Here is a 27,322-nt window from a genome sequence, read left to right as displayed (position 1 = left end):
TTCTGTAAAATGGTTCACGTAAATTCTAATGTGCGTTGCCAACAAGGAAACGTGGCCATGGATGTGGAATGGGCGGACTGTGGGTGTTCTGAAAATCTATGCGCACGGTTGTAGAATATATCTGGTCCGCAACTAACTTAGGGGCTGGTATTTACACCAAGTTTTACCTGGTGTAAGTGGACAAGCCTAGAGTTAAGTGCAGGCATGGCCACTAGGTGTATTCTATAAACCAGCTATGCGTATTCTATAAACCATGCCTAAATCTAGGCACAGTTTACAGAATACGCCGAGGCAGAAATATTTTTGGTGCCGATTCTTCAGGCGCCATATATAGAATCCAGTCCTTAATGTGGAAAAAAGTTATTTATTGTACATTAAGTGGGGAATTCTATATATGGCACTGAAAAAATCAGCACAGAAAAAAAACCATGCTTAGAACTATTCTATAAACCTTGCTTAATTTAGGCATGGTTTATAGAACACATATAACATCATTTCCATGACTAAAATTTAGGCGTGGCCATGTATGCCAACTAAAACCTGCTTAAATTCCCATACCTAATTTAGGTGTGGATTGGACATATTCTGTAACGGTGTTAGTTATTGTGAGGAACGCCCACAACCCGCCCATGCCCCTCCCATGACCAAGCCCCCTTTTGAGATCCATGCATTAGAATTTAATTGCACCACTTTATAGAATATGCTTAGAAACTTGCACGCATAAATTCTAATTAGTGCCGGTAATTACTTGTTATTGGCTAACATTGTACCCTGAAAAGACAGGTACAAATCAAGGTAAGGTATACACAAAAAATGGCACATGTGAGTTTATCTTGTTGGGCAGACTGGATGGACCGTGCAGGTCTTTTTCTGCCGTCATCTACTATATTACTATGTTAATTAGACACCGATTGGCTTGTTAATCGATTAAGTTGCACATGCAAATTTAATCACCAATATTTAAAATTCTCCCCTAACTGCGTTGCACATAATATAGTTCATTAGCAACATCTATCGAGTTGACCTTACTGCACTATAACATCCTCCATATTTAACTGTAAGGCGCAGTCCCATTTTATCTTAGCTGACTGCGTTAACTGCTAAGATGCTGTGTTAATGTGGCAATGAATACATGCTAACAGTTAACAGCTAGCTCACTGTAGGAAATAAACATCTTGGAACACTTGCCTTTAACTCCTCCATGTCGCACTGTCCCTGGCAATCCCTGTATTCTGTGAGGTTACAGATTTTTCAGGTTAATTATGCACTAGAACTTTCTTCCATGGAGATCCATTTTAACAGTAAGCTCAACAAATTCCTTTTGCTTATTAACTCAGTTTTTCTGCTTTTCCTGGAACTGTGCTGAACTTCGTTACCTCATTGAATCACGTCTTTAAAAATTGCCAGCTTTGAAGATTGTCTGTGGGGATATTTTGTGAAAGATAAGTTTATTTGCACAGTAGTTTTTGGGAACTTGTTTAAATATTTATTGTATTCTTACTTTGAGTTGATGCTATGCTAGTGTTTTGATTTAGTCAGAGATTCACCAGGTTTTTTTTTATTCCCTGTTTTTGGGTTTCTTTAACAATCAATTGTAACAGCCATTTCTGCAAGTAAAGCAGTTAAGCAGAGGAATAGGTGTTTACTGTATTATAAAATTCTGGGCCAGTTCAACCTATGGACTAGGTGAGGCACTGGCTCGGGGTGCAAGTGATAAAGGGCACCAAAAACTCAATCTAGCCTACTTTCCAATCTAGTCTACCTTCAAACTCCTAGAGCAGGGGTTCTCAACCCAGCCCTTGGGACACACCCAGCCAGTCAAGCTTTCAGGATATCTACAATGAATATACATGAGATAGATTTGCATACAGTGGAGGTAGTACATGCAAATTTATCTCATAACATATTCATTGTGGATATCCTGAGAGCTTGACTAGCTGGGTGTGTCCCGGGGACTGGGTTGAGAAACCCTGGATTAAGGGGATAATTTTATAACTAAGCATATATGTAACTAATGGACACATATTTTTCCCTATGCAAATTTTCTTAACAAAATTGTGCACATACTTCCATTTTGAAATTTACCCCAGGGAATTTATACACAAATATTTATACCAGCTGTTCTCCACATAAATGTTTCCTGAGTTTATTTACATGGCTTGCACTTGTATGATTTTTTTTTTTGGTGAGATGGCTTGCCTTGCCTTCCCCAGTCATTATTACCCCCTCCTGGCTAAGACTGGGTACTCATTTACTGACCAAAAGTGGATGGATGGCTCAGTTGACCAGAGGCTGGCTGCCTGGTAGAAATCCCAGCGTAGGATTGGAACTCAGGGTATTGGGTGAAGTAGGCCTTCACAAGGCCTCGTGATAAAATATGTACATAAATGCAAATTCCTCTCTAACATCTCCCATGGGAACATCGCTGCACAATTTGGGTGAAGTTATACTATATAGGTTGTACACATGGATCTTTACATGCATATCAGATGTCAATTTTATCAGGGTGACTCAAAGAACTGTGGCACCCTAAGCCAATTTTTTGTCTGGCACCCCCCCCCCCCCCCCCACCTGCAATCTGGTATCTCTCCTTCCAGTCTCCTCCCCCCTCCCCCGTCTGTGATCTAGTATTTACCACTCTTTCTCAAGTCCCCCCCCCCCCCGCTGGACCAGATGAGGTACTGCCTCAGGGCACTGGTGATAAAGGGCACCAAAATCCCAGTGTGGCATCTACCTATCTAGGACAGGGGTTCTCAACCCAGTCCTTGGGACACACTCAGCCAGTCAGGTTTTCAGGCTACCTACAATGAATAAGCATGAGGAGATCTGCATACAATGGAGGTAGTGCCTGCAAATCTAACTCGTACATATTCATTGTGGATATCTTGAAAACCAGACTGGCTTGTTGTGTCCCAAGGCCTTGGTTAAGAACCCCTGTTCTAGAGAGAAAGAGACCTGAGAAGAGAAGGAAAACAAGTCCTCAACTGAACAACAGCAGTTAAATGACGGCTTTCATTGGGGTGTTGCCAATGTTTTTTTTTCTTCCAGTTCTCATACTTGAGAAGATAGAGAATGATGACCTTTCCAGCAAGACCCTGAAGATTACTGATTTTGGCCTAGCACGAGAGTGGCATAAGACCACCAAAATGAGTGCGGCAGGCACCTATGCCTGGATGGCGCCAGAAGTTATCAAACTGTCTCTCTTCTCAAAGAGCAGTGACGTCTGGAGGTAAGAGCGGGAAGGAAGGTGAAGCTAGTGGAGATGGTAGGACTTTTGTTGATGTCGAAGATAGTGCTATTAGTTTTGATTATGGTGTTTATGTTGTTGATAGTGATGATGATGATATTAAAGATGGTGGTATTGACAGTTGTGGTCATACTATTGATTATGGTACATATTGTGGTGATTCTGTAGTTGTGCTGATGATCTTGATGTTCGCAGTGCGGATGCTACTGTTGTGAGCCCAATATTCAAAACAATTGGCCAACCAACCATAATATTCAGCAGCACTTAAGTGGATAGTATCGTAAAATATTAGCATTTAAGATTACAGCACTATTCATTTAGTTCCAGGCTGAATATTGAGGGGGGGAGGGAGTACTTGTATAGTTGTTAGTGCTGTTGTTTGTGTTGACAACAGCAATGCTATAGTTGGTGTTGCTGGTACTACTGGTAATTTTGGAAGATGATGCTTTTATTAATAATGGTGGAGTTACTGATAGGTGTAGTAATTGCTGGTGGTGGCATAGATCTCGATGCTAATATTGTGGGAAATGGTGGTTTGATGCTGCTGCTTGTCTGTGTTGATGGGGTTGGTACTCTCCTCTAAGGTTGATGATGTTGTAGATGGTATTGACAGTATTAATGTTGGAAATGTTTTGTTGGCGATGATATTACTGCAGACCTTCTTGTTGATGGTGGCACTGTTGGTGGTATTAGTACAGATATATTCCAGTGATTGTACTTCTGTTGGTGGTGGTTTTGCAGTGAGCATTGACAGTTTAATGGTTCCGCTGGCTCTGATAGTAATAATAGTGATATTTAGTGGTGATGGTGCGATTAGTCTGCAATTATGGTGGCGCTGTGGATGCTGATATTGCTGCTGTTTGATGGCACTGTTAATATTCTTGGTGTGTTGGTGGTAACAGTGCTGATGTTGTCTTATTTAGTGTTGATAATGTCTAGTGATGCTGGTGACGTCTAGTGATGATTAATGATGATGTGGTGTTATGTGTGGTAGTAATATTGATGGCTTCTAATAGTGGTAATGCTATTGATGGTGGAGTGTTTGACATTGTAGTTCTGATAGTCTCTAACAATTGTAGTATCCTTGTTGGTGCCAGTGCAAGCGCTAGTGTTAATGTCAATCGTGCTGTTGACTTTGTCCTTAAGCCACAACCAAAGCAGTATAGAAGAGCAATAAATCAATCAGTGGTATTGCTGTTCGTAGTAAATGTTTATATTTTTGGTACGGATGGATCTATTGATGGTAGTAATGTTGATGGTCTCTAATGGTGGTGATACTGTTGATGCTGATGTAGATGTTGCTGGTGTTTTTGGTCCTATTAGTGCCTGTAGTAGATGTACCACAATGCCTTCTAGCATGACTGCAACTGAACATGACTGTATGTGATGCTGTTATTTGTTTTATGAATTTATTTGTGAACGTTTGTTATTTTAGTATAATATCAGGAAAAGAAAATAATCCACTTAGAACAGTGTGGAATACATATGACTGATTATAAACAAATAATTTTGACTTGTCTTATGTGTTGTGTTGCAGCTTTGGTGTCCTGTTATGGGAGTTACTAACCGGAGAAGTGCCATATCGAGAGATTGATGCCCTAGCCATAGCCTATGGGGTTGCGATGAATAAATTAACTCTTCCCATCCCATCCACCTGCCCTGAGTCCTTTGCCAGAATCTTAGAAGGTAAGAGATGGTCTTTAAAATTATTTCCTGATTTATACACAGAGGGCCACATAAACATTGGTACTACCCGTAGCGGGCCGCAACATTATGTAACGTCGGAACCGGAAATGCACAGAGCTCCATAGACCTTCTGTGATAAATAAGGAAAAATGTAACTACAAATGATAGAAACAAACTGCAAGAGTGGCTATTCTGTGCATACTTCCCATAGTCTCAGAGGCCTCCTAAGATTAAGTGACAGGCTTTCTATAGGGCTACACTATACCTATAGGGCCTGTCTTGCTTCTCTATTATGTTATCCTCTGATTAAAAAATAAAATTGTGCCGAACTTTGTTTTGGACAGGGAAATTGCTCAAATGTCTGCTATTTTTCTTTTACACAGAAGTTTCCAGACTCCTCCACCTACATATTCCCAGTTGTTATTGCTGGAGACATGGGTTCCTATTAAAAAGAGAATCCCTAACCTTCAAAAAAGGGTTAATGACTTCCCGAATACCAAAACCCTATTCCCAGCCAAAACTTGTTAACAGTCTGTGCCAACATTTAAACTGGGAATGACTGGTGGAGGAATAAGCTAATGGTTGGTGCAGTGGGCCTGAGGAACTGGGTTCAATTTCCACTGCAGCTTCTTTGTGACCCCTGGGCAAGTCAGTTAACCCTTCATTGCCCCAGGTACAAAAAACAGATTGTGAGCCCAGTAAGGACAGAGTATGTAAACTGCTTTGGTTCTACCACAGAAAGGTGGTATATCAAAGTCCATGACCCTTTACCCTCACCCCTGTTTTTCTCTTTGCAGTTCCCCATATATCCTTTAAGAGATTCTAGGGGTAATTTCTCCAAATAGGTTAGTTTTGTGCATACCATGACAGTAACGAACCCCACTCCTAAACCAGGATATGTGGAATATGATCTCAGTTTCTCAAACTTGCTGCTAACGCTTGCCGTGAAACTTGCATCATTCCAAACAGAGCTTACTTTTGGCGCTCATAAGATGTAACATGTATAGGCAACTTTGGAGGTTCTTTTTGATCAAGCCTGTGGCACCCAAAATGATAGGAAATACTTCTGTATCTTTCTGCCACATTTTCTTGGTCTCAGACTGTCTTTCTTGGTAATTGAGGATCTTCCAGTCAGCATGATGCACAGAGTAGTCGCTTGAAACTGGCAGCTCTATAATTAATGCTTGCTAAGCTCCATTTCCAGAAGTGTGTTATCCTCGTCAGCAAGAATACGTTTCTTGCGGTGGGATGGATGGTGCCTGGGAGGGGGAGGGGAGGAATAGTACTACTATTATAGATGGTAATTTGGTGGTCAGCAAATAGCTGAGTTGCTGATAGATGTTAGGATTGCTTAGTAAGTTGCCTGCGTGATGGGAAGATGATGATTCTCACACATCACTGAAAAAGGATTTGAGAGAGTACCAGAGTGGAGCAGACTGTTTTGATCCAATGTATGTAGGAGGGTGCAGGAAAGACTTTCTAGGAGGGGAAATGTTTAGGTTTCTGAATAGGAAATTGAATCAAGTGCATCCAAGGTTGCATTCTTAAAAATACTCAGTTCCTCACAGGCTGAGATCTAGCGTCTCAAAATGTGACATGATACAGAGAAGGGCTTTAGATTTATCGGGAGCTTTATGAGAAGATGGGCGCCTATTCCAATTGAACAAGTTCCATCTTTACCTGAATTCTTGTCAGTCATTTGTATAAGACCTACCAGACATACGCAGTGCTGAACAGCAACATATAGGGGCAGTGTTTAAAACCACATAGGCAGGTGCAGAGTCCATGGTTACTTTCACTTACGGACTTTGTACCAGCCTAGATCCTCTAATAAATTTTGTTTCTCCACACCTATTCTTGAGGCCCATTGTGCTCTTTTTTTCTGCTGTGAAAGATTACATATATTAATTTTCATGGAAAAAGTACCCACAGAAAAAGCAGGTACAACCCCTTTGCAAGTACTCTTTCTTGGACATTTTTAAACCTTTAAGTTGTTTTTAAGTGAGATGGATTTCAAAACTGAATAAATAAATCTCAAAGATGTGGTGGAAAGAGGATAACCAATAGGACACTATCATACTAGAGTACAAAATATGGCAAAATGATGGCACAAATCAGACTGGTGGTGGAGTAGCACAATATGTTAAGATTAAAGTTCTGCAGGACCCTGGAATCTCTAAGAATAGAAATTCCGTACATGATGGAGAAGAGTATGGAGGTTATACTGCTATTTTCTTGATCAGAATGGAGAAGCAGACTATGATGTGCCAACAGAGATTTGAAACATAATAATGGGAGATTTCACTACCCCCAATATTTATTTGATAAATGTATCATTGGGGCATGCTAGGTAGGGAAAGATTCTAGATGCCATATATGACTGTTTCATGGAGCAGCTGATCCTGAAACCAATGGGAGGGGTGGTGCTACTTTAGATAGAGCTCACAGTAGATTGCAGAACTTCATGCAAGGGATAATAGTAATGGAGCCAGTTGGCAACAGTGATTATGCAATCACATTTGACAAGATCACTAAAAGGAGAATAATAAATAAAATACTACAGTAGCAATATTAGAAATGAAGACTATGATTAAATAAGATTAGTTGGAAACTAAAAGAGGGTTAAAAGTCTGAATAAGGTGTGGAGACTGTTTAAAAATACTATTGTGGAAGCCCAGATAAAATGTATTCCATAGATTTTAAAAAATGTTGAAAAAAGACCAAATAACTGCCAGATTGATTAAATGAGGTTGTTAAAGAGGCTATTAAAGCCAAAATGTTATCCTTTAGAAAACTGAAAGCAAGTCCCAATGAGGAAAAAAAAAAGCACTAGCAAATTAGATGAAAAACATTAGCAAGGCAGGTCAAAAGAAAATCTGAAGTAAACTATCCAACAGAAGCAAAAACTAATAATGAATTTTTTCCAAGTACCTCAAAAGCAAGGAGCATGTAATAGACTAATTTGGACCACTAGATGACCAAGAAATGCTCAGAGAGGATAAAGTGATACCAGAAAAATAAATTCTTTGCTTCGATCTTCATTGCAAAAGGTATTAGGGAGACCTAACCATGACTCTCTTACTCAACACCCTCATTTATCACCCCTACCACTGCAATTTCCCCACCCCTAGCTGTCTGTTCATCTGTCCAATTTAGATTGTAAGCTCTGTTGAGCAGGGACTGTCTTTTTATGTTAATTTGTACAGCGCTGCATAAGTCTAGTAGCGCTATAGAAGTGTTTAATAGTAGTAGTAGTAATAATTACTGCAGAACCATTGTGTGTAAGTGATTGTTCAGAAGAATTGAAGCAAACTGGTATGAATCTAAAGTTGTTATTGGTGGTCTTTAAGATATAGGAGCCCTTTTACTAAGCCACTTAGGTGTCTACGTGTGCCCAACACGCTCCAATTCGGAAGTAGCACCCAGCTACCACGTGGCCCAGGCGGTAATTTCATTTTTTTATGATCACTGACGATTACCACCCGGTTAACACGTGGGACCTTACCGCTAAGCGAATGGGGGGGTGGTAAGGTCTCAGGCCCAAAATGGATGCGCGCCAATCTTCATTTTGCCGCATGTCCATTTTCAGCCAAAAAAAGGCCCTTTTTGCAGGCGTGTGGAAAAATTGACCTGCGCATGTCCGTTACACGTGTCTACAATAGCGCGGGCCATTTTTTGGTGCACCCTAGTAAAAGGACCCCATAATGTCAAAGGGTTGAGAGGTCATCAGGGAAACTACAGATCAGAGAGTCTGATGTTTATGGAAACTTATTGTTAACAAAAGAATTGCTGGTCAACTGGATAAACATGGGTTAATTCCCCAGTATGAATTTAGCATAGGGACTACTGGAGTATTAGATTTTTATGAAGGTGCAAACAGTGATGTTGGTAAGGGCAGGGCCGTGCCTAGGGTCTCCGGCGCCCCCCTGCAGTTGGCCCCGCCCCCCCCGAAAATGATCGCTACACTACCCGCCCTCTTCTCCCCAGATCCTTTTCCTTTGTTTAAATTTACCTCTGTCCGGCGGCAGCGTAGCGTTAGTGAGAAGGAGGCGGCGCTCCCCCGCCCCGACGTGTCAGTCTTCCCTTCGCTCAGTGTCCCGCCTTCTTCTGACGTCATTTCTGACTTAGAGTGCAGCAGTGTACAATAAAAACGTGAAGAATGATTCAGAAAGGAACAAATTGAGACTGGCCTTATGCAACTGTATAAATGTATGATGAAACCATATCTTTAGTATTGTGTTGGAGGCAAAAGCACATAGTAAAACATTTTAAAGGTATATTAGAAGCAAAAATCTGGTAAAAGAATCTTGCCTCACCAATCTACTACACTTCTTTGAAGGGTGAATAAACATGTGGATAAAGCTGAGCCAGTCGATATTATGTATCTGGGTTTTCAAAAGGCATTTGATAAAGTACCTCATGAAAGACTCCTGAGCAAATTGGAAAGTCATGGGATAGGAGGTAGTGTTCTATTGTGGATTAAAAACTGGTTAAAAGATAGAAAATGAAGAGTAGGGTTCAATGGTCAGTATTCTCAATGGAGAAGGGTAGATAGTGGGATTCCCCAGGGGTCTGTCCTGGGACCGCTGCTTTTTAATTTCCAACAATTTTTATTGATAAACCAGCACGTTAAACAAATCCAACTAATTCAATATAACATACATTGAATATCAGGAACATGCTACATAAGAGCAAAAATCCATTTGGCACAGAAATAACAATTTTCTCCCCCCCCCCCCCCCACCCCTAGGAGGAATAATCACTGCCTTAAACGATAATAATAGTATAAGCCAGACAAAACTGGCCACTAACTCAAAAAGGTGATAACAATAAAATCTTATTAACCTTGATCCAACCCAACTGAACAATCCTCCCCCCATTCCCTCCCCCCCCTTTCCCCTACAGAACTCGGAGGTCTGGACTATTACAACCCCCCAGAACATTGGACAGAAAGCAGTTTACCATACTCTAGTCCCACCCCCTCCTCCCCCCTAGGACCGCTGCTTTTTAATGTATTTATAAATGATCTAGAGTTAGGAATAACTAGTGAGGTAATTAAATTTGTTGATGACATAAAGTTGTTAAATCGCAAGAGGTTTATGAAAAATTGCAAGAGGACCTTATGAGACTGGGCATCCAAATGACAGATGACGTTTAATGTGATCAAGTCAAAGTGATGCATGTGGGAAAGAGGAACCCAAACTATAGCTATGTGATACAAGGTTCCACATTAGGAGTCAGCACCCAGGAAAAGGATCTAGGTGTCGTCGTTGATGATACATTGAAACCTTCTGCTCAGTGTGCAGCAGCAGCTAAGAAAGCAAGTAGAATGTTAGGAATTATTAGGAAAGGAATGGAAACCAAAAATGAGAATATTATAATGCCTTTGTATCACTCCATAGTGCGACCACATCTCGAATACTGTGTGCAATTCTGATCACTGCTTCTCAAAAAAGATACAGTGAAATTAGAAAAGATACAGAGAAGGGCGACAAAAATGATAAAGCGGATGGGACGACTTCCCTATGAGGAAAGGCTAGGGCTCTTCAACTTGGAGAAGAGAAAGCTGAAGGGAGATATGATAGAGGTCTATAAAATACTGAATGGAGTGGAATGGGTAGATGTGAATTTCTGGTTTATTCTTTCCAAAATACTAGGACTAGGGGTCACTCATGCAATAAAGCTTACTAAGTAGTAAATTTAAAACAAACTGGAGAAAATATTTCTTCACTCAGCATGTAATTAAACTCTGGGATTCTTTGCCAGAGAATGTGGTAAAAGCAGTTAGCTTAGCAGGGTTTTTAAAAAAGGGGGTTGGTTAATTTCCTAAAAGAAAAGTCCATAATCCATTATTAAGTTCAACTTGGAAAAATCCACTGCTTATTTCTAGGTTACGCAACATAAAATCTATTTTTCTCTTTTGGGATCATCCCAGGTACTTGTGACCTGGATTGGCCACTGTTGGAAACAGGATACTGGACTTGATAGACCTTCGGTCTATCCCAGAATGGCAACGTTTAAGGTCTTGTGTGCAGTTCTGATTATGCCATTTCAAAAATTGTATAGCAGAACTAGAAAAGATTCAAAGAAGGGCAAAATAGGTAGGGCTTTCAGCTGGGAGATGAGAGAGCTGAAAAGGATATGATAGTAGTCTGTAAAATCATGAGTCGGGTGGAACAGGTTTATAGGTAATGGTTTTTGCATGATCAGCTCCATGAAGTATGCCCTCCCCCTAGAACTAACTGGTAGTAGTTTTAAAATAAATTTGAGAAAGTATTTTAAGATGTGCAGTGGCGTAGAAAGGGGGGGGCGGTGGGGCGGTCCGCCCTGGGTGCACGCCACTGGGGGGGTGTCCGCTCCGTTGGTTCCTTGCTCCCTCTGCCCCGGAACAGGTTACTTCCTGTTTCGGGGCGGAGAGAGCAAAGAACCAACGAAGCCGATGCAGCTCCCAGCAACGTGGACTCAGGGGCGGATCGACCCTCCCGCCTGCCTCTCGCTTTTAAATCAATTAAAAATGCGCTCTGGGGGGGTGGGGGAGGGTGCGCTCCGGAGGGGGGGGGGTGTGCGCCGAGGGGGGGCGCCGTGCTGCACCAGGGGGGGGGGTGCGCAGCGGCGACCCGCCCCGGGTGTCAGCCGCCCTCGCTACGGCACTGAAGATGTGTAATTTGTTACTAGAGAATGTGAACAAGGTAGCAAATATAATTGACTTTGTAGGACAGGTCCATTATGTGCTATTAACTAGGTAGACTTGGGAACTACTTCTTATAGGAATGGCTGCTTCTGGAACAAATAACAGGAAGTGGATTGTCCCATTAGAGTTTACAGGGGGGTACATCCAGATTGACCACATTCAAAGATGGGATTCAGAACTCAGTGCATTCTTGATCTGACCCAACAGGGCACTTCTTATAGTATGTATGTCTTGCCCTTGTAGGTGAAAGAGTCCTTGAATGGGTTGGATCCAAGCATGCCCCTTTAAGCTTTTGCTTTATAACACCATCTCTGTTATAGAGCTTCTGCTGTGTTTACGTCTCTTACCCTGCAGAGTCCTGAACTAGTGAAACTTTCTGACTTCCTGGGTTGACCTCTGCCATTTTTCTGTTTGTTTTACCATTACTGAAGCTAGAACCCAGTATACAGTCACCCTAAGACTGGCCAGTAGGTGTCACTATTGCATGATGGCTAAGGCTCCTTCCTCGTGGAGCCTTGGAATGGTTCCTCTGCCAGCTGAACAGGAACTGAGTCCAGTCATCAGTCTTGGCTGGATCATTTTTGTAGTACTAATGCTATGTAGCTTGTACAATGAACATTAAATGGTAAATATACAAAAACCAGAAGGACATCATTGTTATATTGTCAAACTTCTACCCAAGCTGATCCATTTTCCTCTTTTTCCTACATACAGATTGCTGGAGCCCAGATCCCCATAGCAGGCCTTCTTTTACCATTGTCCTGGAGCAGCTGCTAGCTATCGAGCATTCCTCCATGTTTCAGATGCCCCTGGAGTCCTTCCACTCACTGCAGGAGGACTGGAAGCTGGAAATTCAACAAATGTTCAATGACCTGAGGACCAAAGAGAAGGTAACATGCCTGGAGCACAGCTCCAAACGACAGCTAACTCCAGGATCATAGAGGGGAATAGCTCGTGGTGTGTTGTGCTATAAATAGCACTACATCCCCACCAGGACACTGCTGTAAGATCAGGATATAAAGGATCTGCAGGTACCATACAGGTCTGAGCTGGGAGATGTTCTCACAGCCATAAAAAGATGTCCCACAGAGGTCTGCTTTTCTTGATATCTGCAATGACTATTCAGGAGGTTTATTTGTATACAGTGTTCTGCAGTCAATGCGTAGTAGTGTCATTACCAGTAGTTTGCATTTAGCTTGGGCCCTTTCCAGTTAGAGTTACCATATGTCCGGATTCCTCCAGACATATCATATTTCTCAGGGGACTGTCGGGAGTCCGGGCGGATTTTACCAGCCTGCCTGTTTGTCCAGGTTTCTAGGCAGACCGGTGGGCAAACGGGCCTTCTTTCTTCCCTGCCTGAACCTACTGTGACGCGTCCTGGTGGTCTAGTGGCTTGCTGCTGCTTATTCTTTAAAATGGCTGCCGATTCAGGCAATGGCTAAGGTGGGGATGGGAGAAAACTGGTCAAACTTTGGTGATGGACTTCATTACTTTAATATTCTCAAGTGTGTTTTGATACTAGAATTGTTACATGCTAAACTTGTTGGCCCTATTTAATATATTGAATCATCAATAAAATTGCTGAAACATAAAATGGGCTGCCGATTCTTCAAGCGGCGGCATAGCGAGACTTCCACGGAAGTCTTGCGAGGCCACCACTTGAAATCTCAGCAGTCATTAAAAAAAAGCAGCGGCAATGGGCAGAAAAGAATGGGGTTCTTTCCTGCCCTGAAGAGTTCCCTAGACCACCAGGACTGTAAGGTAGGGGAGGGGGTTGATATGCTGCACATGGATGGGAGGGAGAGGGGGAGGGGGTTTCATATGCTGCACATGGGTGGAAGGGAGAGAAGGGGGCAAGCAGCGAGCTGTACATGGACGGGAGGGAGAGAAGGGGGCATGCAGCAAGCTGCACATGGATAGAAGGGAAGGTAAAGGAGAGGGGGACATGCTGCATATGGAGGGAAGGGAAGGGCAGTGGCGTTCCTAGGGTGGCTGACACCCGGGGCGGAGCGCCGATGCGCCCCCCCCCCCCCCCGGGTGCATCTTTACCTGCTGGGGGGGTGCCGCGCGTCTGTCGACTTCGCTCGTTCCCTGCTCCCTCTGCCATGGAACAGGAAGTAACCCGTTCCGGGGCAGAGGGAGCAGGGAACGAGCGTTGCCGACAGACGCGTAGCACCCCCCCCCCCCCCCAGCGGCGTGCACCCGGGGCAGACCGCCCACCCCTTGGTACGCCACTGGGGAAGGGAGAGGAGGAAGGGAAAAGGGAGAAATGCAGCGCATGGATAGAAGGAGATGGAAAGGAGAGGAAAGGGGAACTTGCTGCTCATGGATGCTTGCTTTTTTGGGAAATGTACATATTTTCTAATTTTGTATTTAGCAGAGTACAGAAAAAATATGCATTTCTGTTACTTTCACCAGTATTTTCACTGCTTATGAAATATGGCTTTCTTGGGGGGGGGGGGGGGCGGTTAAGATGACTGTGCGCAGGGTGCAGTGTAGGGCCAGGGCAGAATTTTACTTTTTGTCATCTTTTTTGTCTCCTCAAATATGGTAACCCTATTTCCAGTAGCTCAAGGTGAGCTACATTCAAGCACAGTAGCTATTTTCTTGTCCCTATAGTGGGAAGAAGGAAGAGGAGCTGCTGCTCTGATCATCATCAGGAACCCTGCTCCCCAAACACATACTGTATATACTCAAATATAAACTGAGATTATTTTGTCCAAAAAAGGCCTAAAAAATTAAATCTCGGTTTATATTTGGGCCTACCCTCCCACGCTCGTGGCGTCCAGCATTCCTGCCATTCCCTCCCTTCCCTGATGGCCATGGCCATCTCCATCTCCACCCCCCTCTCGCCCTTTGCACCCAGAACTGGAAACTCCCACTCACTTCCTCCTTCCTGTTGTACACACAAAGCACCCCCCTCCAACACACACACACACTTCTCCTGGGTGTACCTTACAGCTTTGGTGGTCCAGTGGTGAGCTGGAGCAGGAGCAATTCCCCTACCGAAAAATGGCCTGCAGTGAGTTCTAGCGGCAATCTCGTGAGATTGCCACAGAACCTCACAGCAGCCATTTTCAGTATGGAGACCTCATCAGCAGAAGTGTAAGGGGATCGTTCCAGTCTCAGCTCACCACTAGACCACCAGGGCTATAAAGTAGTCCCGGGGAGCAGCCTACTGTGGTTCCAGGAGGGGTTCTTCCTCTTTACAGTTGGAGGGAGGGACTGGGAGTGAGTGGAAGTTTATTCTTTATTGAGATTTGAACGAGAGAAAAAAAAAGGGGGGGGAGACGGATTATAGATCCCGTAATTGCTATAGTCCACTACTGTCCATTGAAGGCTCCCCTGAACAGCCAGATCTTGATGGTAACTTTAAATTGAGGTAAAGATACTTCCGCTCTTATTTCTAACAGGAGACTGTTCCAGGAGGCCGGATTGAGAAAATAAAAGGCACTGCATCTGATCTCCAGTTTTGGAGGGGGGAGGGCTGAACACCTCAGGGAAGGGAGGGAACAGCAAGAATGCCTGATGCCACAGGGAAGGAAGGAAGGAAGGAAGGAGAGAGAGGACTACTTGAATATAAACTCTTGGTTTATTTTCAAGTTAATAATTTTCCTCCCTTTTTCATGGGAAAAGTGTTATCTTGGCTTATATTTGGATGGATTTATTTTGGAGTATATACAGTACAGACCTACACATATATGTTTTACTGTAAAAGATGAATACAGGATAGACAGCTGAAGAGCAGATCAGGGAAAGAGCTTTTGAATAGCAGAAGGTGGTGCCAAAATCAAAGGTGCACAGATTTTATTTCATGAAAAGTGCAAAAAATGTAAGAATTCAAATATGTCAGGGCAAGAAAGAAAGAAAACCTAGTAATAAGACCCGAGGGGAAGCAGCAGAGTCCAGAAAAAGGGAAGTTGATGTCCTTGAACACTTTTACTGCAGTTTCCAAGAGCCGCTGACCTTCTCTCTGTGTTGCTTTGGGGGTGTCAGGAGCTGCGGAGCCGAGAGGAGGAGCTGATCCGGGCAGCCCAGGAGCAGAAGAACCAGGAGGAGGTCCTGCGGCGCCGGGAGCAGGAACTTGCAGAGCGGGAGATTGACATTGTAGAACGAGAACTCAACATAATCTTATACCAAATGCATCATGAGAAGCCAAAGGTTAAGAAGCGCAAAGGAAACTTCAAAACCAACCGGCTGAAGCTCAAAGACGGGAACCGAATCAGCCTGCCATCAGGTAACCATAAAAACATAGGAAGAGATAGTCCAAGAAGCTTAAGCAGGCAGGAGAGGCTCCAGCCCACTTAAACTGCGATGAGCAGGCCAGGAAGGAACATTCTACGACACTTAACCATACAATGCTGCTGAATATCCCGTCTGACTGCAGTGGTAGTGTCCAGCATCTCTCTTTTTTTTTCTCTTGCTTGTGGTGTCCAGCTTTCCACCACCCTCCATGGTCTCCAGCATTTCTCCCCTCCCCTGCACTCTCCTTATTCTCTTCAGCCTCTGTCCGTTCCCCCCCACCCTCTTGCCTGTGGTGTCCATTATTCAACCCACTGTAGTGTTCAACATTCCATCCCCCCCCCCCCCAGTGGTCTCCAACATCTCTCTCCTTTCCTGCCTCTCAATCCCCCATGGGCTTCAGCATCTCTCCCCTCACCTCACCCTCCTCTCTTCAGCATCTCTCTCCTCATCTCCCCACCCCCACCCTCTGCCTGTGGTGTCCATCATTCAAACCTCCCCTCCCATCTTCAGCATTTCTCTTCTTCCCCGTTGTGTCTGCGAGGCATTTATTCTCTTACCACGCGCCCCTGGGGTGTCAACTGTATAAACTATGCTGGAAATATTGCATGGCCGGCCCAATGCAGGGCCTTCAGATGCTCAAGGCCTGCTGGCTCCCACATCCTCGGAACTTCCTGTTTTGAAGGGGATGGAAGCCGGCCAGCCAGCCTTGAGTATGCGCAGATGCAAGGTAAGAGAAGAAAGTCCTCATGGGGAAAGAGAAAAAGTAGCAAAATGTTGGGGGTGCCAGGGCACCTGTGGCTCCCCCTATTCCAGGGCCTATGGATTCAGTCCTGGACTTACTACCTCCAAAGCATGCAGGGACTTGTAGTCTTGCTTTTTTCTTTTTAGGGAATCCAATGGGGAAATCAGAACCACAAGTCCCTACATGCAATGGGGTAAGCGTAAGCCCAGGACTGGATCAACTCTGTCAGGTGAATCAGGATCTAGTTAGCAACCCTAATCACCTTAGAATCACCCCTCCCAGAATGATCCTGAGATACACATATTGGATATCATACTTTTAAATATTAAACTTTGCTTTGTATTATACACCAACCCACACTCCTCCCCCCCTCACCCATACACACACACACACACACACACACACACACACATATATGATGTGCGCAGTTTCCAAAAGTCATTTACCCAGGTAAATGTTTATTTTACTGGGTAAATGGCCATTTGAAAATTGTCCATTCTCCCTCTGGGTGTGAGTTCACACTGATGGTTTCTTGAGCTGCATCTTGCTGCCCCTAGGGTCTACTGCCCTTGGCAGTCAACTAGTCTGCTTAAGCCAGCCCTGACCAGAGGTATTTGCTTGTGTTGTGTATGCCTAAATCCGACCTGTCTCTGGATTTTTTCCTGTCTTTTTATTTTGCATGCTCAGGTTTTGAACACAAAATAACGGTTCAAGCTTCTCCCACACTCGACAAGTGTAAAGGACAAGGAGTCAATGGCTCCAGCCCTCCTGGGAGCCCAAATATCATCCCCCGACTGCGGGCAATCCGATGTGAGTACCAAGGAAAACTAATGAACAAAGTAGCCAGTCTTGGGGAGGGTGGGGGTTGGGGGGGTGGGGTAGAAAAAATTATAAATGCAGGGAGAGCTTGGTTAAGCCAATGGGGATCACTTGGATGAAAGGAAAGTGGGCTACAGGGTCCCATAATATGCCTATAAATGTCCACCATATATAAAGAATAGACATGCCAAGCCACATGCATTAGGCATGTGATATGATCAGGATGGGCTGGAGTGGATTTCGACAGCAACTCCAGTAGCTGGGAAGTAGGGCCAGTGCAGGGCAGACTTTCTATGTCTGAGCTCTGAAAATGGCAAGGACAGATCAGGAAGCAAGTATGTGTGTTTTATACCACATTTATATCATATGAGTTTCGGGTCTTGTTTATCTCAGTGGGGGAGGGGAAGACATCATATAGTGGAACTTATCAAGTAAAATGTAATAATATTATTGGTTTGTTGGCTTGATAATGTTTTCATAATGAATGTGGGCAGACTGGATGGACCATACAGGTCTTTATCTGCTGCCACTTACTATGATGTTGTAGAAGGGGGTAGAAAGGGCTTTTTGCAGATAACATGAAAGTCTACAGTGAAATAGACTGGGGTAGAGATGAAATGAAAGGCAAGTTTTAAAATTTGGTAGAATGAGTCAGGATTTGTTGAGTGCACTTAAAAAATCTTAAATCATGCATCTGGGGCGCAGAAGTCCACAGGCCGTATGCTATTTAAGAGGGGAAGAATTATTAGTTGCTGAGACAGGAAAGATGGTACCTGGGGGGAGGGGAGGGGGATTATCTTTTTGAACTGAAATGCCTGCTCTGCAAAAGACAAATGTTCTTTTTGTCCTAATAGTGTTTGAATTATTTCACCTTTGTTTTTTTGTTTAAGACATTTTGGGGCTCATTTTTGAAACAGAAAAATGTCCAAAAAACAGCACAAAGCAGCAGATGGACCCCCCCCCCCCCCCCCCCCCCCGTAATAATGTCCAAATCGCTATTTTCAAAACTCATTATTAAGATGTTCATCTAAATCTCAAGGGGGCATATTGGAGGTGTCTTTGGGCGGGACTAGGATGGGCTTACGATCTGGACTTTTTTCAGCGATAATGGAACATTGTAAAAACATCCAGGGCAAAAAAATAGGATGACTAAGTACCAAAAAGGTGCCCAAACTGACCAGATGACCACTGGAGGAATAAAGGCATGACCCCCCCCCTCCCAATTCTCCAGTGGTCACTGACCCCCTCCCACCCCCTAATAGGTGAAAGTGACAGTACGTATCAGGCTCTATGACAGCTGCAGATATAATGACCATAGAATGTTATTGAATGGACAAGGGAATACAGTATTTCTAGGATGGGCGGGACAAATTGCTTGTTCTTTTGGCCGCTGTCGGTGACAGGGTGCTGGGCTCAATGGACCCTTGGTCTGTCCCAGCATGGCGATGCTTATGTACTTATGTATTTATGACCATTCCTCTTAGAGCAGCAAGAAGGTCCCTGGAGTACCCTAATGGTCGGTGCAGTGGACTGTAGAGAAGGGAACCTAGGCCCATATCCCAGTCTAACTAGTACACTTCTGGTGGAAAGTGTGAGCGTCCCAAAAAACAAACAATACCTACTGAACACACATATAGGCGACACCTGCAGGCATAAGGGCTGTTCTAGTGGTATATAGTCGGACACAGTACATTTTTTGCTATTCCTGGAAGGCTCACCATAAAATATAAGGGGGGTTATGATGTGATGTGTACCTGGGTCCTTTTATGTGAAATTCACTGCAGTGCCCCCTAGGCTGCCCCATTGCTCTTCTGGGATGTCTGTGTGGCCAGTCTAGTAAGAATACTGGCCCGACATCCCAACGTCTTGTTTTTGTGTGTTTTTCCGCTGGACATTATTTGTTTGAAAATGGTCCTAAAGAAAGATGCACCAATCATAAAAATGTCTAAAATAGGGCTATTTTCGAACCAAAATATTTTTCTGGTTCAAAAATGACCATATTTGGCACTGGATTTTTGGAAATGTCCAACGTCGGATTTGGACGTCATATTGGAAATGCCCCTCTTTGCTTGTAAGTTGAGCAGATATAAAAGAGGTTTTTTAGCCAGTGACTGAAGAAGGGCTGAGCACTGTCAATTGAATGCCATGACAGATTTCTGAGGCTTTTTCCTTCCTTTTTGTCAATAGAGCTTTATACAATTCTTGATATAATATTGGTTGTTAATTTAATAATTAGCTGCTAATCAGCATTACGTTATGCACACAATGGACAATATTCTATAAGTTGTGCATATCAATAGTGGTGTTTCTTGAGGGGGAGGGATAAAAACTTTTGAGTAGCTGAGATACTATTCATATTAGTTAGTATTGTTGAAAGACTGTCACAAAACACCTAGCCACCCACCTGGGGTTATCGCACAGCCACTTAGAGGGTCTATCCCCCCCCCCCCTCGGCACAGCTTAGGTCTGCCTGCACCTGCTGCTTATGCTGTACACTAGCACCCTCCTCCCACCGACTGGGTCACATCCACCTCTGGGCGAGTCTCCCACTCCCAAATCCCTAGTGATTTCTAGGTTACTGGAGGCCACACTCCCAGTGGTCCCACAGTTCCCAGAAAGCACTCACAGACCCAACACACAAACCACCAGGATTCTTTATCAGTCCAGACAAACAGGGTGAACAAACGATTATGTTTATTCTCTTAAAAAATATTGAACAGTGGAACAAAATAGTGCAATTGGCAAACAATAACAGGTAACTGAAATTTGGATCAGTTATAACGAACTGAATATACTATCTAAACAGTACTTGGGAAGGTCAGGACATATAGCTGTTCACAGAGTTTCAGCAAAGAGATCTCTGTGTCTCTCTCCTCCCAGGCTGAAACTGAATCAACAGCCAGCTTCTGCTGGGTAATTTCAGAACTCCAGGCCAATCAGAGCCCAGAACAGTCAAATAAAAACTGGTTATATCACTACAGGCACTTCCTATTTGTGTGCCAAATAAAAGAAAGAGTAGTCCTCTAACAGCTTTAAACATAAACATGCACCATCTGCTGGCCAAATAGGAGAAATACACTTCAAACATATTTAAGACAGGAAAATATCCAATACATTTTACAGACTTAAAACACAGTTTCTTCACAGACTACTTATTGCTGTTTGTTTGTTTTTTTACCTGTTTTAAGGTGGAGGAGTGGCCTAATGGTTAGTGCAGCAGGGGAATTAGGTTCAATTTCCACTGCTGCCTGATAGTCAGCAATGGGTTGAGATCCTGGGGAACCAGGATCAATTCCCTCTGCAGCTGCTTGTGACTCTGGGCAAGTCACTTAACCCTCCATTGCCCCAGGCACAACAGTAGTACAATGACTTAGACTGTGAGCCTACTAGGGACAGACCCAGTACCTGCAAATGAACCTGTAAACCGCTTAGGTCTAAGGCAGCGATATATAAATACTTAAAATGAATGAATTTTGGCTGTTTGCCAATTAATAAACATAATTAATTTTAAAAAACTTGTACTTAGCAACTTTGTATGTCAAGTGTAAAATTGGGTATGTAAGTTGATAGAATTAGGTGATAAGGGTGTTCTTTCCATCTTCAGAGTTCTTTCCAGAAACGTTTGCCAGCCGGGTGGCATGAAGAAGTACCCAGGCGGTGGGGGTGTATTGTGCAGGATTATACATTTTTCTGCTAAGTTAGCCAGGTGGCCAGTAAAATCAGCCAGGTGGCGCTCCCATTCTAAAAGTCCTAGGGAGAACAATGAACTTGCTTGTTTTTTTTCTGAAAGTTGTCAAACCTAAATTGAGACACGTGGAGGGGCATTTTCGATAGAACGTCTAAATCAGAATTTGGACGTCTTACAAAAACGTCCAAATTCTGAACAGTAAAGAAGGTCATTTTCGAAAAAGATAGACGTCTGTCTTTTGTTTTGAAAATATTATGGACGTTTGTGATTTGGACGTTTTTTTTTGTGTGGAGGGGGGCATTAAAAAAAAACGTCCAAGTGCAAAACCTCTAAAATCAAGCCATTGGGATGTAGGGGGAGCCAGCATTTTTAGTAGACTGGTCCCCCTGACATCCCAGGACAGCAATAGGGCACCCTAGGGAGCACTGCAGTGGATTTCATAAAATGCTCCCAGGTACATAATTCACCATTGCTCCCTTACCTTGTGTGCTGAGCCCCCCAAAACCCACCCCAAACCAACTACCCCCAACTGTACACCACTATCATAGCCCTTACAGGTGAAGGGGGCACCTATATGTGGGTACAGTGGGTTTCTGGTGAGTTTTGGAGGGCTCACAGTTTCCTCCACAAGTGTAACAGGTAGGGGGAGGTAGGAGCCTGGGTCCACCTGTCTGAAGTGCGCTGCACCTACTACTAAACTACTCCAGGGACCAGCATGCTGCTGTAATAGACCCGAGTATGACATCTGACGCTGGCATAGAGGCTGGCAAGTAATGTTCTTAATCACAATTTTGGGGGGTGGGAGGTGGTTAGTGACCAATGGGGGAGTTAGGGGAGGTCATCCCTGATTCCCTCCAGTAGTCATTTGGGGCACCTTTTTGTGCCTTATTCGTACTAAAAACAGGTCTAGCTCAAAACGTCTAAATTTTAGTCCTGGACGTTTTTGTTTTGTTCCATTATGACTGAAAGACGTCTAAGTCTTAGGAACGCCTAAGCCCCACCTTGAACACGCCCCTGATACGCCCCCTTGAGATTTAGACGTCCTTCTGACAGACTTCAGAGAAAAACATCTAATAGAGGTTTTGAAAATACTGATTTGGACTTTTTTGTGAGATAAATGTACAAATGCCAACATGTCACTTTTTGGACATTTTTCTCTTTTGAAAATGAGCCCCATGTTGTAGGAATCCTGCAATATAGACTGAAAAATTATGGGAAGCAGGCTTGGAATAGGCTGTAATGACCCTCTGTTTCCAGTGACACCTGTAGATGGCAGCAAGACCTGGGGCCGCAGCACCGTTCTGAAGGAAGAGGAGCTGGTAGGGAGCAAAAAGAAAGGCCGGACTTGGGGACCCAGCTCCACGCAACAGAAGGAAAGGCTTGGAGGGGAAGAGAGGTGAAAACTTTATTTCCTGTTTTTTTTTGGAAGGAGAGGGAAGCAGAGAGGGAGGTCTGTTGGGTATAAGTATTTTGTTAACATTTGGAATGGTGCTGTCTTCCATATTTCAGAAAGTAGAAAGGGAGTAGATGGGTATTATCCACCAAAACATAAGACAATTAATCAATTAGTTGGGGGAAGGGAGGGGCAGAGAAAATGTTTTTCTGTGTCCAACCAATGGTTCAAGGGTCAAGGAGTCACTTTTAGGGAAGTGGTGGGATCTCTGTCAAGAGAGGGTTGTAAGAACAGGCCAGGGGCACATCTATCTGGGACGGATTTAGATCCTGTCAGGAGACAGTGGATGGATGGAGTAGATTATCTCCATGACCTCCTGAAATTCCTTCCAGAAATTTTCCAATGTGGTTAACGCAGGCATTATTTGGTTTTAGCACAGGACAGCAATGCAGTGAGGGTGTTAACACACAGATACCCTTGCTACAGACCGCACTCGCTCCTTAAATTGGGGATGGTGATCTGGGCGGGAGGGAGGAGGTCCATGAAACCACCAGGGCATTTGTGCTGATGTTGGTTTGAGGGATGAATTGGAAGGGTGGAGGGGGCCCACTAGACCACCAGAGAAGTTTTTTTTTTAATTGTTGGGGGACAGAAACGGGATTGGGGTTGTGTCAGGTCAAGTTGGGGAGAAGGGAGAGAGGGAGGGAGGGAGGCCAGCAGCTAGACAGGGGCCCTGCAGAAAGCTGGTTCGGGCAGTGTTCTTTTTTTTTTCTTCAATGTGAGCCTTCCTGTTAGTGCCTGGGCCAATCTCCCCCCAGGCACTGACAGGAAAGGTGACAGTAATTTTTATGCTTATTGATTATAGCATGCTGTGGTATTTTTAAAAACAATTTTGCAATAGTTTTGCAGTACAGTTCAGGCTGTATCGCAAAACTTTCTGCAGTAGAGCCTACACCTGATTTTAGGTTCTCAACCCAGTTCTCGGGACACATCCAGACAGTCACGTTTTCAGGATATCCACAATGAATATGCATGAGATAGATTTGCATAGAATGGAGGGGTAGTGCATGCAAATTTCTCTCATGCATATTCATTGTGGACATCCTAGAAACCTGATAGGGGTGTGTCCTGAGGACTGGGTTGATAACTTCTGTTCCAGATGATCTCAGAGATACTCTGTAAGAGCCAAAATTGAATTATTGAGGGTTCTTGCTGTCCCTTTTTAGCAGACCATCCTCTGACTCCGCTCCTCTGTGTCCCCCTCCCCCCTCTTTTTAGATCTTACTGTCTTTCTGTTTATGTTTTGATCTTAGGCTGAAGTCTCTTGGAGAGGCAACCAAGCAGTGGTCCTCCAGCGCCCCCAACCTGGGGAAATCTCCCAAGCATGCCCCCATCGCCGGGGGGTTTGCCAGTCTCACAGAAATGGGTAAGAAGCTCTTCTGGGACATTAGGAGTTAATTAGAGGAGCCGAGGAGACGGTGAGGGCTTAGAATGAGGATATATATTATTTAAAATATCCATCCAGTGGCAAATGTTGAGACTGCTGTTACTTTTCACTCAGTCTGGTATTCTGCTGGAAAGGATTTTGTCCCAGTGCACAGTACAGAATTAATAATTCAGGAACCAGGGAAAGTGTAGTGTGAGCTTCCCATACACACAGCTCAGCAGGCACTTCATTGCTGCTCTTGAGACACTTGAACACAGCCATGGCAGTCATATCCTGCAGCCCTACTTTTGTACTACTGAGATCACCACATACAGCTCTGCCAGTGCTTTTCAGGGCCACCGAGAGACTGGGGCCCACCCCCCACCCCGCCAGGATCGTCGCCGCTACTGCTGCCCCCCCCCCCAAGGGTTGTTGTTGCCACCCCACCCGTCGGTCGGCCGCAACTGTAATACCTTGGCTGGCGGGGATCCCAAGGCCCCACAAGCAGAAGAGTCTTCCTCCGGCGCTGCTCTTTTCTCTGCCGCGTGGCCTGCCCCTGCGGCTGCTTTTTCTCTCAGGTCACGCATGCTCGGTTTCAAAACTGAACATGTGTGGCCTGAAGGGAAAAATCAGCCGCTGAAGGCAAAGCGGCAGACTAAGAAGAAGAACAGCACTAGAGGAAGATCTCTTCTGCTGGCAGGGCCCCCCACCAGCCTACTGTGTCTGCTCTTCCGGGTCCTCCCCAGCCTCCAAGGGGGGACTGGAGCCGGAATTTTCTCTCTCCTGCTCCTGTCAGGATGCAATCACCAGGGTCCCATCAGGAGTAGGAGAGAGAGAGAGAGAGACACCTTGGAATCCTGGGCCCGGTGAATATTGCCCCCCCCTGCCCCCCCATCTCTCGGCAGCCCTGCTGCTTTTCCACTGCCAAGATCCCCACACACAGCTCTACCAGCTCCCCACGTTATTTCAGTACGGAGTCTCCTTCCCCCACAGTTCTTCTAATGCATCCCCCTCCTGCTGAATAGCACCCTCTGCTATTCCAGGACTAACACCCTCAGTCACACATTTATGCTCACACATCCCACTCTGACCCTGCAGTACCCCATCCTGTTTCATTTCTGAGACCCCCCCTATATATACAGCTTTGCCAATGCACCTTGTCCCTGTCCTGCAGCACCTCCTGCTATTCCAGTACTAAGCAACTTTGCCTCTTGTTGCCCAGCAATAAAACACTGGATCTGCACCCTCTGTGCAATAATAACCCTTGTTTACAAGGACAAACTTGTCAGCCTGAGAGGCAGTGAGTGCACAGAATTTTTCTGTACTGTAAAATCACCTTCTGTAAAGAGATTGGTTTCTGAGGACCTCACTTCCAGGCTCAATCAGCTTCTCTGGAGACTTGGAGGGGTAAAGGTGTTAGTCTTTGCCCAGACATTGGCACTTAGTAAAGGTGGATTTTCAGCGAATGAATCAGCAGTTGCAAGGCTAAGAGTCCTCCATTCGCTTGGCAGAGAGCAGAGCCTGTTCTTCCGTCTTTAGTGAGCTCAGGCTCTCTCTTCACTCTTGGGCTATATGTGATGTTACTACCAAGCCCAGCTTAGTGCTTCCAAGAGCTGGAACACCATGATGTACAACCACATGGCAACAGGCTTAAAACGTTTTACTGGATTATGTTATAAAATTATTTCCATTGCTCCTCTGCAGTCCTGGGGAGCAGCTGACATATCACATGTTCTGTCCTGTTGACTGGATTGATTTGATCACTGTTTTCACTTGTAATGTAGCATAAAGAATTTGATTACACACCTCTACAATCGGTATGAAGCATGGTATAATGAAATTAAATATCATACCATACATAAATAAATATACAGCTTCCAACCCATCTGTGATGCACTTAGGGAATAGAAATCCACGGGAGACGTATGTGTTAGGCGGGGAGAGTCTGATAGGTACAGGCGGAGAAAGGGATCTTGGGGTGATAGTATCTGAGGATTTGAAGGCGACGAAACAGTGTGACAAGGCGGTGGCCGTAGCTAGAAGGTTGTTAGGCTGTATAGAGAGAGGTGTGACCAGCAGAAGAAAGGGGGTGTTGATGCCCCTGTATAAGTCGTTGGTGAGGCCCCACCTGGAGTATTGTGTTCAGTTTTGGAGGCCATATCTTGTTAAGGATGTAAAAAGAATTGAAGCGGTGCAAAGAAAAGCTACGAGAATGGTATGGGATTTGCGTTACAAGACGTATGAGGAGAGACTTGCTGAACTAAACATGTATACTCTGGAGGAAAGGAGAAACAGGGGTGATATGATACAGACGTTCAAATATTTGAAAGGTATTAATCCGCAAATGAACCTTTTCCGGAGATGGGAAGGTGGTAGAAAGAGAGGACATGAAATGAGATTGAAGGGGGGCAGACTCAAGAAAAATGTCAGGAAGTATTTTTTCACGGAGAGAGTAGTGGATGCTTGGAATGCCCTCCCGCGGGAGGTGGTGGAAATGAAAACGGTAACGGAATTCAAACATGCGTGGGATAAGCATAAAGGAATCCTGTGCCGAAGGAATGGATCCTCAGGAGCTTAGTCAGGATCGGGAGGCGGGGCTGGTGGTTGGGAGGCGGGGATAGTGCTGGACAGACTTGTACTGTCTGTGCCAGGGCCGGTGGTGGGCAGCAGGACTGGTGGTTGGGAGGCGGGGATAGTGCTGGACAGACTTGTACGGTCTGTGCCGGAGGCGGGGCTGGTGGTTGGGATGTGGGGATGGTGCTGGGCAGACTTGTGCGGTCTGTGTCGGAGCCGGTGGTTGGGAGGAGGGGCAGGTGGTTGGGAGGCAGGGATAGTGCTGGGCAGACTTATACGGTCTGTGCCCTGAAGAGCACAGGTACAAATCAAAGTAGGGTATACACAAAAAGCAGCAAATATGAGTTATCTTGTTGGGCAGACTGGATGGACCGTGCAGGTCTTTTTCTGCCGTCATCTACTATGTACTGTGTTTGCCACAACCCCCATCCCATTAAAACAGCAATTCAGAAGAGAAAAACCTACCCCTGACCTATTACTAAAAACCAACCCAATACAACATAAAATCACTTGTCTCCCAAGAGAGCCTGGTAGATGTCATTTCGAGCAAGCACAGATTCTTAATAGACATTTCCCGTGATACTTTGTCCATACTTTGTATTATCTCTGTGATACTTTGTAAACCGCACTGAACCTGCTATCGAGCGGGAAAGAGCGGGGTATAAATACCACAAATAAATAAATTAATTTTTAACCTGGGTCTTCTACAGTGTACAAAATGTAACGAATAGGCACACTAGTGGTGTAGCCACGGGGGGGGGGGGGGGGTCGTTATTGGGGCCTGGGCCCCCTCTTTTGGCTCACACCCACT

The 27,322-nt window shown here is 44.6% G+C and overlaps 1 protein-coding gene across 1 annotated transcript in view; it reads left to right on the top strand.

The window, feature by feature from the left end:
• The window catches only part of MAP3K10 (mitogen-activated protein kinase kinase kinase 10), an 88,776-nt gene that overhangs the window by 34,649 nt on the left and 26,805 nt on the right, over nt 1-27,322 (top strand). The window contains exons 3-9 of the mRNA XM_030219615.1: nt 3,049-3,229; nt 4,785-4,933; nt 12,339-12,514; nt 15,621-15,861; nt 17,299-17,421; nt 22,376-22,514; nt 23,825-23,937. Of these exons, the coding sequence (XP_030075475.1) occupies nt 3,049-3,229; nt 4,785-4,933; nt 12,339-12,514; nt 15,621-15,861; nt 17,299-17,421; nt 22,376-22,514; nt 23,825-23,937 (1,122 nt within the window). The remainder of the gene's footprint in view (nt 1-3,048; nt 3,230-4,784; nt 4,934-12,338; nt 12,515-15,620; nt 15,862-17,298; nt 17,422-22,375; nt 22,515-23,824; nt 23,938-27,322) is intronic.

The sequence above is a fragment of the Microcaecilia unicolor genome, chromosome 11 (genome assembly GCF_901765095.1).
Source record: "Microcaecilia unicolor chromosome 11, aMicUni1.1, whole genome shotgun sequence".
Classification (NCBI taxonomy): domain Eukaryota; kingdom Metazoa; phylum Chordata; class Amphibia; order Gymnophiona; family Siphonopidae; genus Microcaecilia; species Microcaecilia unicolor.
Note: the sequence above shows the minus strand (reverse complement) of the source record. Positions and strands in the feature narration are given on the sequence as shown.